Below are 17,290 nucleotides of genomic sequence, written 5' to 3'. Positions count from 1 at the left end.
TGCTCACAGCTCACATCTGTGCTCACAGCTCACACCTGTGCTCACAGCTCACACCTGTGTGCTCACAGCTCATGCCTGCGCTCTCACAGCTCACACCTGTGCACTCACAGCTCACACCTGTGTGCTCACAGCTCACACCTGTGCACTCACAGCTCACACCTGCGCACTCACAGCTCACACCTGTGCACTCACAGCTCACGCCTGTGCACTCACAGCTCACACCTGTGTGCTCACAGCTCACACCTGTGCACTCACAGCTCACACCTGTGCACTCACAGCTCACACCTGTGTTCTCACAGCTCACACCTGTGCACTCACAGCTCACACCTGTGCTCTTACAGCTTACGCCTGTGCACTCACAGCTCACACCTGTGTGCTCACAGCTCACGCCTGTGCTCACAGCTCACACCTGTGTGCTCACAGCTCACATCTGTGCTCACAGCTCACACCTGTGCTCACAGCTCACACCTGTGTGCTCACAGCTCATGCCTGCGCTCTCACAGCTCACACCTGTGCACTCACAGCTCACACCTGTGTGCTCACAGCTCACACCTGTGCACTCACAGCTCACACCTGCGCACTCACAGCTCACACCTGTGCACTCACAGCTCACGCCTGTGCACTCACAGCTCACACCTGTGTGCTCACAGCTCACACCTGTGCACTCACAGCTCACACCTGTGCACTCACAGCTCACACCTGTGTTCTCACAGCTCACACCTGTGCACTCACAGCTCACACCTGTGTGCTCACAGCTCACACCTGTGCACTCACAGCTCACGCCTGTGCTCACAGCTCACACCTGTGCTCACAGCTCACACCTGTGCACTCACAGCTCACACCTGTGCACTTACAGCTCACACCTGCGTGCTCACAGCTCACCTGTACTCTCACAGCTCACACCTGTGTTCTCACAGCTCACACCTGTGTGCTCACAGCTCATGCCTGTGTTCTCACAGCTCACACCTGTGCACTCACAGCTCACGCCTGTGCCAGGTCAGATATGAAGCCAGAAACCACTGACAATTAAGTCATGATAGATTTAATGAACACACATATTCAGGCTCAAGTATACATGAAGATGGTTTAAAATAGATGAATTCTTATTGCTTTTAAAATACTTTTCTTTTTCCTGTGTTTTTATATTTACATGACCTGCTTTGTTTCTGAATTTATTACTTACCGTAGGTCAAGCATACTATGTTTATTCCTTCTTTTAATTCAGAATTTTCTTCTGTTTTTTGGGTGCTTCTGAGCGTTTGGTCTCAGAGCTGCTTGCTAGGCAGATGTTGTACTGAACACGCCTGCAGCCCCTCCCCGTTTTTGCACTGCTTGGACCTTGCTCTCTTGCCCAGGCATGTGCCTGGACCATCATCTCCCTGCTCCACGCTCCCTGCTGCACTGGGGTGGCGGGCACGCACCATGACACCCGGCTTCTTCCACGGAGATGAAGTCTCATGGACGTTTTTCCTGGGCTGGGCTGGGCTGCGCCGTGTTCCTCCCGATCTGAGCTGCTCTGTAGCTGGGATTGGAAGTTCTTGCATTTCTACCACACTGAGAGGTACGGCTCCTCGCTGTGAGGCAGAGGAGCTGGTAGGTGAGCGCCGGCATCGTTAGTAACTCAGTCATAGTTTAAGTTTTTTTTAAGGAATAGAGAGAAAACCCCAAAGAATGTCCGGTGCCTGGGGTTCGGAGCCTCTCGTGATGCTTCTGCGCCCCGCCCCCCATGGTGGTCGGCCTGGAACACACGCTTGGTTTCCAGGGCTTGAACGACGCAGCAAGCAGCCGGCATCTTCCCTCAGTCCTGTGTCTGCACTTATGATTTTATTTTGTTTATTTAGCAACTCACCAACCACATTCGAGATACCCTGCCAAACTTCAGGAACAAACTCCAGGGCCAGCTGCTGTCCATCGAGCATGAAGTGGAGGCCTACAGAAACTTCAAGCCAGAAGACCCGACCAGGAAGACCAAAGCGCTGCTGCAGTAGGTCCCTCTCTGTTACCTCCTCCTCCGGCCCTGACCCTCCTCCCTCCCCCCCTCCCAGACCCCTCACGGAGCTTCCTTGTTCTCTTTCCACGTGTGTACACAGAGGTTTATTTTCAAGTCATTGCTTCAGTTGCATTCAACTCGGTCTGTTGGTCATTCTGTTTTCTGGGACTGAATGAAGTAACCGGGTACCATGCCGTCAGGATGGGACCCGGTAGCCCCGAGCCCTTACATTTTCTCAAAGATTGAAGGCAGAGGTTTTTCTGTTATAGGCTCAACCAGTTGCCCATCCCCCCGGGGTCAGCCAGGAGCAGTGATGACTCCACAGGTTCTGTTGCCCTGTCTTAGAAGTGGGTCGACACAGATGGAAGAAGGCCTCGTCTTGCAGCGTTTCTACAGATAACACTTGTCCTGATCTTTTTTATTTCACTTGCTCCATGTGATTGATTTCTGTGTCTTTTGTAGTAGAGTGAGAAGGAAGAAAATTGAGTGGGAATCACGGACAGTGAGGCCACATTTAAATTGCTCTTCCCTTTGTGTTTTGGTTGTGGGGCTTGAACTCAGGGCCCGGGTGCTGTCCCTGAGCTCTTTTGTTCAAGGCTAGCACTCTACCACTTTGAACCACAGCTCCACTTTCAGTTTTTGAGTGGTCTAATTGGAGGTAAGAGTCTCACAGGGACCTTTCTGCCTGGGGCTGGCTTTGAACCATGATCCTCAGATCTCCAGCCTCCTGAATAGCTAGGATTATAGGCATGAGCCACCAGCACCCAGCTGCTCTTTCCTTTTTGCTAATTATTTCAATATGGACCTTTGAAAATACAAACTTAAAAATTTCCAAGCATTTTTCCTGCCTTTATGATCTTCCATCTTATCCTGGGGTTAGTGGATGAATCCCTGTGAAGACTTCGGATAGGATCACAGGGTGGGTAGAGAATTAACGGCCCGTTCTCTTACACCTCTGATCTCTCCCTCAGTCCCCGGCCTAATCTATTTATCCCCATTCGGTAGCCTTCCTTAGGGTTCTGTCAACTGAGGACTTCTCCACTTAAATCCCAGGATACCTAGCTGAGGTTGGCTTGTGAAGATGATGTGTGATGCCTCCTATGGTATACTGGTTTCTCAACAGAGAAACAAAGCATTCATAAGTTGACATTTAAAACACAAAATTTTTTCCCCAATGACCCAACTAACATCTCCAGTGCGTCATCTCTTATTTCCTCATTTGGAAAATGATACCATGGGTAGCACCATGATAGTACTCGGTGTACTTAGGAAAATGGAGGTAGGTAACTTGAGATGATGGTGGGATGGGGTAGGAGTGTAGGGGCGTGTGTGTGTGTGTGTGCGTGCGTGTGTGTATGTGTGTGTGTGTGTGTGCATGTATGTGTGTGTGTGAGAGAGAGAGAAAATGATGGAAGAGGTGACACTGGTCAAGATGTATCATACACACGATGACCATGGTAAATTGAATGCAGCTACTTGACAATAATAAATAAAAATGAGTACAAGTAATGACACCATGGAAAGATTTTTTAAAAATTAGGTACAACTCTTAGCTCATTTATTCTTTTTTTTCCCTAAAATCCTGACCTTACTATTTTTTTATTGTGAAAATCCCATACAGAGGGGTTACAATTGCATGGGCAAGGTAATGAACACTTTTCTTATCAAGCATTGTCGCCTCCTCCTTTGTTTCCCCTTTCTCTTGTTGTTTATGGTTAAATTCTTACAAAAACAGAGCAAAGAAAGCTACTTGTATTCAGGTCTAGGTCATTATCTTAGTATCTAACTGCAAACATGCTGTGAGCACCAGTAAGGCCTTACGGACCCTTTGTGGCCCTCTGGGCGTAGCATTGCACACTGGTAGGCTGTTGACCAAAGTGCTGATTCAGCTTCTTTCTTTGGCCCTGTTTTTGCAGATACACTTCTTTCCTCTCTCCCACTCCCCTTTTCCCTCCTACCTTACTGGCTTACTGCTTTTTTTCCTGTCTGCTTTTGTCTCTTCCTGTGCTATGCTCAGAGTCTGTTTCTGTGTTGTCCACCAAAGACTGGACAATGAATAAGACACTTTGCTGAGAAGTAGGGAAATAGAGTCACATGAACAATTGTGCTAGATTCTGGTAAATGCTGTTTTGGTATGTTGAAAATGGTAAGAGTTCAGATAAGGAGGCAGTTACATAGGAAGAAAGCTATAAGTTTGCAGAGAAAATGATGCATAGGATCCCGGCCCGTGAGAGGAACTTGCCAGGTATAAGGAGGGAAAGAAGCAGTGTGCATTTGGGCACAGCTTATTGTAGGCTGTGCAGGTAAGAAGAAGGAGCTGCTGAATTTTGTAAAATGTTTATATATCATTATAGCTGCTAAGCCGTATTAAAAAATGCCACTAACATATGCACAGGTACAGCTAAGTCCAAGTATATCCTAGATTTTTCCCCTAAATAATTTGTAATTACTTTTAATTCCTCATCATTTTAATGAAAGACAATGAGAAGATAAAACTCTTACATAGCTTGAATGATTTTCCTGTGAGAGTCTGAATTTGAAAATAATTCCAGATGTCAAAATTAGAGTTTCTAAGCCTAATAATTGCAGATCAAAACAACTGTATGTGTTCATCTCAATGAGGGGGTCTTCAGGTGTCTGATTAAAGCAGACTATATGGTTTAGCAAGCAGAGGTGAGTCAGATGCGTGGTCCTGGCCTTTACGAGAGCAACACTGCCTGCTACGGCTCTGCTGGAAACTGGCAGAGGAAGCCGATGTCACCTTAAGCTGGCCGTGTGAAGGCCCGAGGAGGGATGAGGCGGGTTTCTGGGAAACGCTGACGCTTGGCTGAGTCTTAAAGGCAGATGGAAAGTGGCCGGCAGAGCAGCCAGGGGTGAGGCGGCGGCCTTGAGTGTGAAAGCCTCGGCGCAGCCCGCTGGGGAGAGCAGAGAGCTTCCCGCCGGCTGCCTGGCTGGCCGGGCAGTGCGAGGTGGGGAGGGCACGCAGAATCCTGGGCAGTGGGCTGAGTTTGGCTTTAGTTTCAAACGTGGGAATCCACTGAAGAACAAGGACAGAGCCCAGTGTCAAGGATGTTAGGGGCCAAAGACTGGTGTCGTAGAGCTGGTCCTCACAGGGATGCATGGGAAAGCAGGACCGACATCTAGAGGTAGCTTCAGTGATCCCGGGACCCACATGTAGAGGTAGCATCGGTGATCCCAGGATGGTTTGCCGATGGCCAAACCAAAGCAGGAAAGTAGAAAAGTTGAGTGGATCAAGTTTTTGATGTGTTGAATTCAGGATGGGTGAGAGGAAATGATTGACCAATATAAAATTGGGTCCATGGGTCAGTTGCTCCCAGGAACTAGAACTGAAGTTTCTTGCGTGAGAGACACCAAGGCTGAGGTCCTGGGGAGGAGGTGTGGGGGCCCTCAGTGGGCAGGTGGGGTGTCTGCTAGGCTCATGTGAGGATGTGACTGTAATGACATGTACAACATTCCATTTTCATTCAAGTGCTTACTTAACAAATGAGTCAGAACACAGTTAAAGAGAAAGATATTTACTCTAGTTAAATGCCTTAAAATCAATCTTCAGAATGTGTACTCACATTATGATATTCTAGAGTTGAACAAAGTGCAGTGTGCCCTCAGCAGTAGGTGCCACTGAGAACACCAGGGAAGACTCCTACGGAAGACCCAGAGTGACTGAAAGGAGGAGAGCAAAACCAGAGCTTCAACTTGACCTCATTTCTCCCTTACAACCACAGGATGGTCCAGCAATTTGCGGTGGACTTTGAGAAGAGAATTGAGGGCTCAGGTGATCAAGTTGACACCCTGGAGCTCTCCGGAGGCGCGAAAATCAACCGCATTTTCCACGAACGCTTTCCCTTCGAGATAGTAAAGGTTTGTCCTGAGTACCCCTTTCTCCCCCTCATTCTGCTTCATTTCCACATTCTTTTCTACGAATCTCTTGATACAATCGTCTGTGGGTGGTATGAAGCGAAGATAAGTCTTTGGGCACGAATACTTCCTGATATCATTTCACGGGAATTAACATTTCAAGTTAGTTTAAGAAACACGAATTGAGTTGTCCACAGTGTTCACGTGTTATCTAGTGAATTTAAAAATACGTCTCGTGCAATTCGTGTGTACCAAGGTTCAAAGTGCCAGTGATCAGACAAAAGGGGGTCCTAATTTGTCCCGCGGTAAACAGGGGACACGAGATGCAGACAGCATAGTGTTTTTGGTGGTGTGATGTGAGTGCTCTTTTAATCCGTTGTTTATTCAAGTCCTGCCTGAGTAAGGGGTGCGAGGGGAGCACGCAGAGCAGGACTTGGAAGCCAGGCGGGCCGCTCTGCAGAGGGGGCGGGGAGGGGGCAGAGGTGGGTCCCTGCAGGGAAAAGCAGCAGCGTTGAGAGTCAGAAGCAGGAATGTGTCTGGCCCGTGCAGAGCTGACTGGGAGGGGGAATAAGTACCTGATTCGCCCAGGGCCCTGTAGGTTGGAGCAAAATGAGGGCCCCGCTAAAGGAACTCTGTGTGTGTGTGAGACCCCATGCTAAAGGAGCACTATGCCTACCGGACTGAGAGGGGAAAAGAATAGGTAACTGGAACAGCAGGGCCAGCCGAGCCAGGGGCCACGTCCTTCAGGGACCAAAGCTTCGTAACCCAGAGGCCCAGGTACAAAAGCGTAAACCCACAGCGGTTAGATGGAGTCTCGTACAAGGGAGGGGCGCCAAAACTTAGATTTCTTCCGCTTCTAGTAAAATGGTGTCATAAGAGAGGATGGAAAGAAATGGATGAGTTTAGAGTTGTGGAGGTAAGACTGAAGGCTTGGATTGGACAGCAAACAAAGATCACTTTGAGATAATTCCCAGGCTTTTGGCTTTTGTAGGTGAATGGATGACTGTATCATCAGATGAGGGAAACTGAGGAAAAGATATGTTGTTGTGGGTGTGTGAAATGAGAGTTCTGCTTGCTACGGGTGAAATGCCCGATAGGAAGTTGAGTTCTTTTAAACTCCATCCTGTTTGGCTCACACCCAAAGAGGTGGGTGCTTTTATCTTGATGTGGGAAGCTGATAGATAAATAAATAGATGATTTTATTAAAATGTGCTAAGTAAAGTGGCAGTTTCAGCCCAGGGTGCTATGGAAACAAAGCCCACAGATATGAATCATAACCAGGTCTGCAGGGAGCCAGGCTTCTGAGCTGAGTTTGGAAGGGCTGGTGAGTAGATAAGAAGTAAGACTCTGGTGGGCCAAGGGCACTTGGAGAGAAAAGCAGGAGCAACGGTGGGGGAGGGTGTTGGAAGGGGGGAACCAAGGTACAGGAAAGGCAAGTCATCATCTGAGGCACAAAGGATGAAGGAGGAAGCCAGCAGAGTCTGGAAGAGAGATCCCAGAGTCAGGGCTGAATTGTTATGCTCTGGACATGCTTTCCAAGATTAAGCTCTGTAACATTTTGTTCTCTCGAGTGGATTTATGGTGCTTTGGACTTCTGGGACTACTTGTAATCTATTCTGTGTTGGCTTAGTGGGATATTATTAATTTCCTTTTATACAGAGGCCTTGAACCGAGGAGATTAAAATGATCAGGGAGAAAAGACTGCCATGCTGCGTCTCAGGACCGCTGTGTGGCTGTGGTCCATCCTCCTTCATCATTTACCCGTGTCCTTGTGAAGAGCAATGTGTCACCGAGTGGGTAGATGGATGCCCAGAAGGCATTCTATACACATAGGTATTAGAGTTAAAATACACTATACTGAAACTCCCCGAAGTCCCTAGTGCTCTAGGTAGTGCTTGAACTCTGTATAAACAGATGTTTTGGCCATCTGGGTTTAGCTTAGGAGAAATATGAATATCCATTTATTCGTCACAAAATCAAGTTATTCTCTGTGATATATAAAATATGCTTAGACTGGAATTAAGTGTATAACGTGGCTCATTTTGCATCTGCAGATGGAGTTCAATGAGAAGGAACTGCGAAGAGAAATAAGCTATGCGATCAAAAACATCCATGGCATCAGGTAAGTGTTCCCCTTTCCCTTGCCCTCAGGCTCCCGAAGGCAAAGGGGTATTTGTAAGTCCCCAGTGAAGTAGGCCTCCCTTATCTGAGCGGAGGATCAAGGTGGCAGTAAGAAACAAAGTGCACTCGAAGTGCGTCCTGTGAACAGCAGAAGGTGCGCTGGTCTTCGCACAGATGAGCAGATCCTGTGACAGCCCAGGATCTCACGTGCTCATCAGCAGTCATTATTTATACAGAGAATGGTGGATCCAGGATACAGCAAGATTCAATGAAGGTTAACGTTGAACTGACCACACTTGCTTTGTCAGAGAATACTTTCAAGATGCTGTGGTGTGTTATACATCTACCAGTGCTCGTGTGTGTGTGTGTGTGTGTGTGTGTGTGTGTGTGTGTGTGTGTGTGCGTGTGTGTGCGTGCGTGCGCGCACACTCATGTGCATGCGTGTGCCGTGGTGACACAGTGCACCGAGAGGAAGGAAGGATGTGCTAGGAGTGCTCGAGGCTGGAATGTCGAGGGCCTCCGATGAGGCTGAGCAGGAGTGACGTAGACGAAGGCATAATGGCAGGGAAGTGTGACAGGGGTTTAACTTCCATGAGGCGTGTGGCTGAGCCAGCAGAGGAAGCTGGGAGGTGGGCTGGGGGACCTGGTTCGGAGAGAGATTATTCTAAGTTGTTTTCCATTATCTTTTCCTGCTGTTGGGATAAATTAGACTGGAAATGATAGCATAATAATAGACGGGTGTTTAGAAAAGTAAATACAAACTGCCTCACAGCACTGGAGGCGAAGTCTAAGCCCAGGATGTCAGTTCTGATGAGACGCGGGTTCCCGACTGCTCCTCTCTCATCGTTTCTTCCCGGGACAGAAGGAGAACTAGCAAGCTCTCTTACTTTCTTTCCTGAAGACATTCATTCCATTCATGAGAGCTCTACCCTGCAACCTTCTAAGCCCGACCCCCTAATCACAGCACATGGAGGGGGACAGACACACGTTCAGTCCATAGCACTTTCTTTAGAGAACTACGGTCCAATGACAGTGACACGCATCTCTTGAGTTCATATGTAGAAGGCCACACCTAATCTAATGACTGTAGGTTGCATTTGGCATCCCAAATTCAAGATAATGAGACAGGCTGCCTGGATCACAGATGATTTCATTTGAGGGAGATGCCATCTTGTCTGTGGCCACTTCTAAGCGAAGAAAAGTATAGTATCTGGTGTAGGAGACAGCCACTGATGTGATTATTTAGTCTCTTAAATATACTTAATTTAAAAAATTTCCATTTGGGGTGAACCAATGCAACAGCAATACTCACAAGACACTATGATGCAGATGAAATTTACAAGTTGGGGGTGGAGAGGGAAGTGGGAGAAAACAAGGGAGGGGCAACAATGTTCAATAAGAAATGCACTCATTTCCTTACTTATGTAACCCCTCTGTAATCACCTTTGCAATAAAATAGACAAAATTATAAATTAAAAAACTGGAAATAACCCACCCCCAAAATTTCCATTTGATTCTGTTAGATATTGGATTGGTAGAAGCCATCTTTGTCTATGAAAGATCTGAAGATAGAGATCTTTTGCCTTTCTCCTTGCTAACACCATCAGTGATGAGCAGGAGAGGGCGACTGTCCTTGTGGGGCACAGTAACTATTCCTGCAGTGTAGGTATGGGAATAGAATGCGTGCCCTGTTTACTGCAGTGCAGAACTGAATGTGGGGCTGAGAAGAAAGAGCTCTCAGTGGCAGAACTGGAAAAGGTTTGGAGCTGTAGGATGTGGTTGCCTCTGAGCTGGGACTGGACGCACAGGAATGATTTGTACAGGTTAACGGAGCGGATACAATGCACAGCTCGCCAAGGGCAAAGAATATTTGATTATACATAAAGAGAAATTCACGGAAATGTAGGATAAATTGGATGGGAAATGAACTTCAAAAGAGTAGGTTCAAAGAGTGGGAAATTTTCAGAATTAAGCGGCTTCACTTTCATTCTATTTGCAATGTGGAGAAAGGACAATTGTGGCGTGAGTGCTACAGTCAGAAGCACAGAAGGGCGGGGATTTGGAAAGTGACAGGAAGGGTGCTGAGTAAGGCAGGTGTAGAGAAGCGCTAACGGTCCCTAAAGAGGCGCCTATGAAGAGAAGTTAACTAAGTGGGGAGGGAGCAGGGCTTAGGAACAAGAGGATAAACGTGCACAAACCCAGAGCTGGCCGTCTGTAGTCCCTGCCCTTGCTCAGAGTTCAAGCGTCTCTCTTCTTGCAGCTTTCGTGTTTGGACAGATTGCTACCCAAATCTGGTCAGCTTGGGGCCCCAGGAATGTGAGAGGCACGTGCTCCATCACGGAGCTCCACCTCAGCATTTGGATATTGCTTTTAGCTTATGTTACTTTCCAGCAGACCAGAATTTACTGTGGTTCAGTTCAGCTCTACTGGCGCTACTAGTGTAATGGTACTATGTGCAGAATAACTTGCTGCTTAACTTTCAAACTTGGGCTGTGGCATGCTTACTTAAACGGCGTGTCCGTGTGAACACACCGGCTCCTTCTTGATTGTTTAAACCTAATGTGATGCTTGCTTTCTTCCTCCCAGGACAGGCCTGTTTACTCCAGACATGGCCTTTGAAGCCATAGTCAAAAAACAGATTGTGAAGCTGAAAGGACCTTCCTTGAAGAGCGTGGACCTGGTGATGCAGGAGCTGATCAGCACCGTCAAGAAGTGCACCAAAAAGGTAAGTGCGAGCTATCGCCCTGTGAGTGTGTGTTTGCTTTCCCCACCCTCCCCGCCGGCGCCTGACCCCTCCACTGTCCTGAGGAAGGACCCTGGCCAGGCTGGAGTGGGAACTGGATCTGCACACTGGTGCTGAGCAGGCACACTGTCTGTCCCCTCCTCTGGGAGGGTTTCCTGTGGACCAGAAAGAGCATACTGCATTTGTTCTTTATTGTCTTAAGTAGAAAAACAGGACTTTAGAGCAATCCATTGACACTTAACTTTTCCTGTGGTGTGGATGAGGGCAACCCTCAGGTAAAGGTATCACTGGCGTGAAAATGATGATAAAAGGCTCCATGCTGAGGAAGAGTCGCGTCTGGTGCGGAGCCCAGCTGCTGAGACCTAGTTTCCTAGATTCAAATCTCACCTCTTGACACTTTCTATGGGACATCAGGCATCCTACTATTTCTCCCTGGTTTTGCTATTTATCTGTGATGATGGCAGTAATAACACCACCTCGGTAAGGACCAGACAAACAAGATGATGACTGAAGCCTACAGGCCCCTCACAGGCTGAGTAATCGAGGGAGTGAGCACAGTGAGGTGGCTCACGGGTAGCACTGTAGCAACAGCCTATATTCTCTATTCTGAATATCTTTTGAGTCTATGTTGTAGAGTGATGTGGGAAAGAGTTCCCAAATTGGAGACTGTTCACTGTGGAATATGGAGATCCTGTGCTGAACTCCTGGGACTACAGAAACTACTAGAAACTACTAGAAAACAAAAGAATAGGGCAGGCCTGACCCCATCACAGCTGGCCCTGGGCCTATGGACATTTCTTCAACATTCATTGGCCCTTCTCTTTCTATATGGCTTGTGGCAGTGACTTCTTTGAAAAACTACTAGGGATCAAGAGAGAAAAGAGAATGTGAATGACTGTGAATTTCCCCATTACCTCGCAGAAAAACAGGTGGAAAGAAAGAGTGCATGCACAATGAATGGGGGAGGCAGTTGGATTCCTAACTACGGAAAGGAAAGGAACAAATCAGAACATCTTGGGGACCAGAAGCAACTGGAAATTTAGACCCCTTCTCTTGGTGGTTCTGCTTTTCTTCTTGGTTTCCTAACTCCTCGTTTTTTTGTTTTTTTTTTTTTTATCCCCAAACCACAAACAACTCTAGTTGATAAGGAGCTGTGGGACAAAGAGAAAGCACAGAGGGAAGAAAAGCCAAAGCCCATCTTCATTCCAGCACTCCACTGCGGTGGAGCTTGAAGCCAGTTCCTAAAACTTCACTTCTTGCTCCCTGCTTGCTCTTCTGTCTTGTCACCATTCATTTAAAGCTCCTTCCATTGATCTCTTAATGGAGTGACAGGATTAACCAATACTGCTCGCCCTGTTAGGGCTGTGGATTGCTACATTAGCACCCAGCTGTGTTTGGCCAGGAGGCCTCTCTTCAGATCCTCAGTGTCCGCCTTCCCTAATTAACCTCTCTTCTTTGCAAGGGTCAGTTAGATTGTATTTGCCTTCAAGGCTAATTAGTTAGCTTTATTTCTTACTTTAATTATATACTTTACAAGGAGAATCCATGGACAGATCACATGCAAAAAGACTGAGTTTTGGTTCTGTGGAAACTGAGCTGACTCTCTTGGAAAGTCTTCACAAATGTTAGCTGCAAAGAGGCTTTGCTTTTGGTGAGATGTGCCTAGGATGGTGTTGCAAGGGCGGGTGTTATAAAAATCCAGGTGAACTCTGCACCCGATTCTTTGATGAGTGGGTTCAGGTTCTCTTTCTACTTTAAAGAGAGGAAAACTGAAAATCATAGATGAAGGATGTGTTTATGTAAGACAGAAGAGGCATAACTCCAATCAGCGGATCCATATGTAGAAAACAGGCCCGGCCTCACATCAAAAGATGGGCACATGTGTGCACATTTATGCTTGAAGTTATATGAAGTGTTTATGGTATGTATGGTTTTTTTTTTTTTTTTTATCATTTCCCATTTTATCTGACATCCTGGAAAACTGCCAGTCAGTGGAGGATCAGACAGCTTGTCCCCAGACCATCTCCGCCTTCCATTCTTTCTCCTTTATGCTCTGGGCTCAAGCTTCTGTATATTTTTACTGTCTTTCCAAAATATTCTGTAGCTTACTTTAAAACAAACCTCTGTTTCTCTCGGAGATTACTGTTCATCCTTCAGCGTTCTCCATGTAGGGGTATTTACTGACCCAACCCTGAAATAGCTTAGGACTGAACCCGACGTGAAATGGCCTTGCTTCTCCTGCTCGGAGGTGCCGAACGCGATTCTTTCCAGCCTTTCATGAAGACAGATGTGGTGCCGGTGTGCCACGCCTTTTCCTGCGTTCATCTCCCTTCAAACCACTGCACTCATCAGCGGGCCCAGAAGCCAGCTCACACCCCCTCCTCCGAGATTAACCGCAGTGCCGAAGGGCTCAGTGTCCCGGTGCAGATTGGGGGCGACCTCCCTCCCCCCGGCTCCCGTGGCTCCCCGCAGCTCCCCATAGCTCCCCATAGCTCCCCATAGCTCCCGCAGCTCCCCGCAGCTCCCCGCAGCTCCCCGCGGCTCCCCGCAGCTCCCCGCCGCTCCCCGCAGCTCCCCGCAGCTCCCCGCAGCTCCCCGCAGCTCCCCATAGCTCCCGCAGCTCCCCATAGCTCCCCATAGCTCCCCATAGCTCCCGCAGCTCCCCGCAGCTCCCCGCAGCTCCCCATAGCTCCCGCCGCTCCCCGCAGCTCCCCGCAGCTCCTCGCAGCTCCCCATAGCTCCCCGCCGCTCCCCGCAGCTCCCCTTCCCGCGGCTCCCCGCAGCTCCCCGCAGCTCCCCGCAGCTCCCCGCAGCTCCCCACAGCTCCCCATAGCTCCCGCAGCTCCCCGCGGCTCCCCGCAGCTCCCCGCAGCTCCCCGCAGCTCCCCGCAGCCCCCCCCCCCCCCGCAGCTCCCCGCGGCTCCCCGCAGCTCCCCGCAGCTCCCCGCAGCTCCCCGCAGCCCCCCCCCCCCCGCAGCTCCCCGCAGCTCCCCCCGCAGCTCCCCTTCCCGCCGCTCCCCGCAGCTCCCCGCAGCTCCCCTTCCCGCCGCTCCCCGCAGCTCCCCGCAGCTCCCCCTCCCCGCAGCTCCCCTTCCTGCCGCTCCCCGCAGCTCCCCGCAGCTCCCCGCAGCTCGGTCCCCGCTCTCTGTCCGCCCTCCGCTTCCCAGGCTGGCAGCACAGCCCCTGTCCTCTTGTGGTTCGGAGCCTCATGGACAAATGTCTTACCAAGAAATTGTAAGCTCAGGCCTGTGTCTGAAGAATGCGCACCGCGCACCGCTCTCCGCTCCGCGGGTTGGATTTTAAGCCACTTGGGGAAGTGACAGAATGGCACAGAGGACCTTTGAGGTCTGGTGTCCACTGGTAAGATGTAGACGTGCAGACCTGGTCAGCACACCTGCCGCCTGGAGGGGCTGCGGCCCTGCCCCGCCCGGCCCCGGACCACCGCGGCCCTGCCCCGCCCGGCCCCGGACCACCGCGGCCCTGCCCCGCCCGGCCCCGGACCACCGCGGCCCTGCCCCGCCCGGCCCCGGACCACCGCGGCCCTGCCCCGCCCGGCCCCGGACCACCGCGGCCCTGCCCCGCCCGGCCCCGGACCACCGCGGCCCTGCCCCGCCCGGCCCCGGACCACCGCGGCCCTGCCCCGCCCGGCCCCGGACCACCGCGGTAGAGACGCTGGATGGGAAAAACGACTGGAACGCTTGGTCTGTAGCTCCAACGCTAGCTTGCTGTTTTTCTTCTCTTCTAATAGTTTCTCTCTGGCAGATCACATCGTTTACAGTTCAACTACTTAAAATATTGGTGATTTCTAAATCGATTTCGATCAAGCCTTTTGAACTGTCTACCAACTATGCATGCTTTCTCTCTTCTTACTTAAGCCCTTGAAATGGTTCTTTAAACCTGAATTTTTCTCTAGTGGCCGTCTCATTGATCTATCTCCAGCCTCAAAGCCATCTTTCCTATTGCTCCTACCGTGGCCTTTCTGAAGTGCAGATTCTGCCGTCACATTGAAAGCACTCATTGTCTCCTGACGTCTTAAGAGCATCTTTACCATAAAATAAAATTAAAAAAGAATAAAATTCACCTCACTTAGGGCTGTGTTCCAGTCAGTGCACCAGCCCCAAAGATTTTCCACATCTTTGGTGTTTGCAGATGACCCCTTGGTCTAAAATCTTTCCCCTTTCCCTCCTGTCCTCCTCTCCCATGTCTTTTCATCTTTTCAGGCTCAGTGCAATCACCATTGTTTCCTTGGGGAGCCTGTGGGTCTTCCCTGGTCTATCTGAGGGGTGTCCTGTGTCTTTTCTGTTACCACTGGGTTTTGTTGGATTTGTTCATTTGCCTGAAGAGCCTCGTATCGATTGCAAGCTCATTATTAAACAGTTCCATGTGATGACATTGTATAAATCCCTGTCAACAAGTTCCATGTTCTAAGGTCACCCTGACACTAAGACATGTGTACCTGGATCTAAAACATGTTTTGTTACTTCTTTGAAAATGATAACATGGGGACAGACTTTTCTTTAAACATCTGTCATTTTTATGTCCTTGATTTTTTTGGTTATTATGCACTATTTTCATATTTGTGATTTTTTTGGCCTTATTAGTTTTACCATGAAACTCTTACTTTTAAACTGCTTTAATTAAAACGTTTTGTAAAACAAAATCATTGTAACTAGTGCTGAGATGCCAGGACTATTATTTGGCATAACCGGTAGAGAAGGTGACTGGGTAACTGATTGTCCAGTGCAGAACATTTTGGGACTTGAAAGGAGTGCCATTAATACTTCCATTTGGGCTAACAGCAGTAAACCAAGATTGCTTCAGGCAATGTGAAAATGTGTAGTCCGTCCAATTAAATTGCAACTTTTACACACACATTTATACGCACACAACATTGTTTTCATTTTATAATGTCTCATGTTGAATGCCTTATGTGTAAAATCTTTAAATGCCTTTTCTTAAGCCACATAAATAAACATCAGTTGGAAGCAGATGGCATTTCTGTGGTTCAAATAACAAAGCACAGAGCTAGACTTGTAACTCTGGGGAGTGCATTTCTTCTCAGATACTTTCTCACTGCTGTCTCTGGGGCAGAGACAGGACAGGAACATTGAGCTTCATGAGCTATTTGGCTTCATGCCAGGGACATCACAACTTTGGAATTTTTCTGGTGGGCATCAGTTTTCAGCTGCTTTTCTTTTCTTCCTCTTCTCTTGCATAGCATTGCAGGGTCCTGAAGTTCTTTTCAAGAAGCACCGAGAGGAACATCTTGTTTTGCTAACCACAGTTTAGCAACTGTGCCATTTATTGGCCTCTTGGGAAACCACATTCTTGGATCATCATGATACCAATTAATTGATTTATTTTCTACTTACAAAAGATGTTTTTTCTTTTTTTTTGCAAAAGAGATACCTTAGTTAGAAGAAATGCTGAGTTTTATGGCATGGTAGGTAACACATATCTGGACCTCAATGCTCATAGCTGAATGAGTGAATTCAAGGTCTTTACCACAGCCTTCAGTGCTCTGCTTGACCTTGGGGCCCCAGTTCCCTTTCTAAGCTCAACTCCTCTTTTCATTTCCCATCTCCCTTCCATCCACTGCAACTACACTGCTGTCCCTGTTTCTTCAGCAGGCCAAGGAGACACGGTGAGAGAGCTTTTATAGTTCCTCTTCTCTATGTGTGAAGTGCTTTGTGTCTAGATGCTTGTGCATATCCCCCCAGCCCACTGCTCAATGCACTTGATAAAAAAATTCCCCCTAATTTCTTTCATCTAAAACTGCCCATCCCACCCTCTAAACACACACACACACACATGCACACACACACACGCACACACACACGCACACACACGCACACACACACGCACACACGTTCCACCCTTTGCATTGGTTATGTTACATACTGCCATTGTTGTTGGACAATAAGAGGACCTTGGGAAGGTGTAGCCCATGAGAATAGGGACTTGATTTTTTAAGTCCCCCCAAATAGCCAGGTTTTCAGTAGTAATGAAGAGGTGGGTGGGTGCCGCTGGCCTGGCAGGTGGTGGTCAGTTGGGCTGAGGTAAGTGTAAGGTCCGCTCCTGGATGGCGAGCAGACTCCACCCTCCTCGCAGCAAAGTCTCCACCCAGTACCTGCATTACCTAGGCAACTGGGACACCTGGAAGAGGTCACATCTGCATCTGCTGATGTCACATCTGAATTTGATGTGGCCACACCTTTCCCCACCCATACCCTACATAAGGGCTAGCCCAGGCCCAGACCCTCCCTTTTTAGCCCAGGCCCAGACCCTCCCTTTTTAGCTCTTGCTGCTCTTCTCTTGCTCTCTTGCTGCCCCCTCTTTTTTCTCTCTGTTCGTTTCTAGCTCTTGCTGCTCTTTTCTTGCTCTCTTGCTCTCTCTCTTTCCCAGCCACGTGGAGTGCCAACCTTGCCTGGTCCCAGCAGGTCTACCCCTTACCTGAATACCACGTGAGTGCTACTGTTCTTACCCCTCTCTCTGCTCTTTTCTCTCTCTTTCCTCTCTTCCCAGCTCTCTCTCATTCCCAGGCCTTTCCCAGCCACGTG

At 48.8% G+C, this 17,290-nt stretch overlaps 1 protein-coding gene across 8 annotated transcripts in view; it reads left to right on the top strand.

The window, feature by feature from the left end:
* LOC138819690 (dynamin-3) overlaps positions 1-17,290 on the top strand; it is a 421,025-nt gene that overhangs the window by 119,651 nt on the left and 284,084 nt on the right. For all 8 annotated transcript variants that reach the window (XR_011369577.1, XM_070011194.1, XM_070011192.1 and 5 more), the window contains exons 7-10: positions 1,842-1,984; positions 5,734-5,869; positions 7,921-7,988; positions 10,574-10,712. Coding sequence is in view for 7 of the 8 variants with exons in the window: in XM_070011194.1 (XP_069867295.1) it covers positions 1,842-1,984; positions 5,734-5,869; positions 7,921-7,988; positions 10,574-10,712 (486 nt within the window). In the remaining variant the exon portion in view is untranslated. The remainder of the gene's footprint in view (positions 1-1,841; positions 1,985-5,733; positions 5,870-7,920; positions 7,989-10,573; positions 10,713-17,290) is intronic.

This window comes from Dipodomys merriami, unplaced genomic scaffold, assembly GCF_024711535.1.
Source record: "Dipodomys merriami isolate MVZ:Mamm:240054 unplaced genomic scaffold, mDipMer1.0.p SCAF_81, whole genome shotgun sequence".
Taxonomy (NCBI): Eukaryota; Metazoa; Chordata; class Mammalia; order Rodentia; family Heteromyidae; genus Dipodomys; species Dipodomys merriami.
This window is presented reverse-complemented; position numbering and strand designations above follow the sequence as displayed.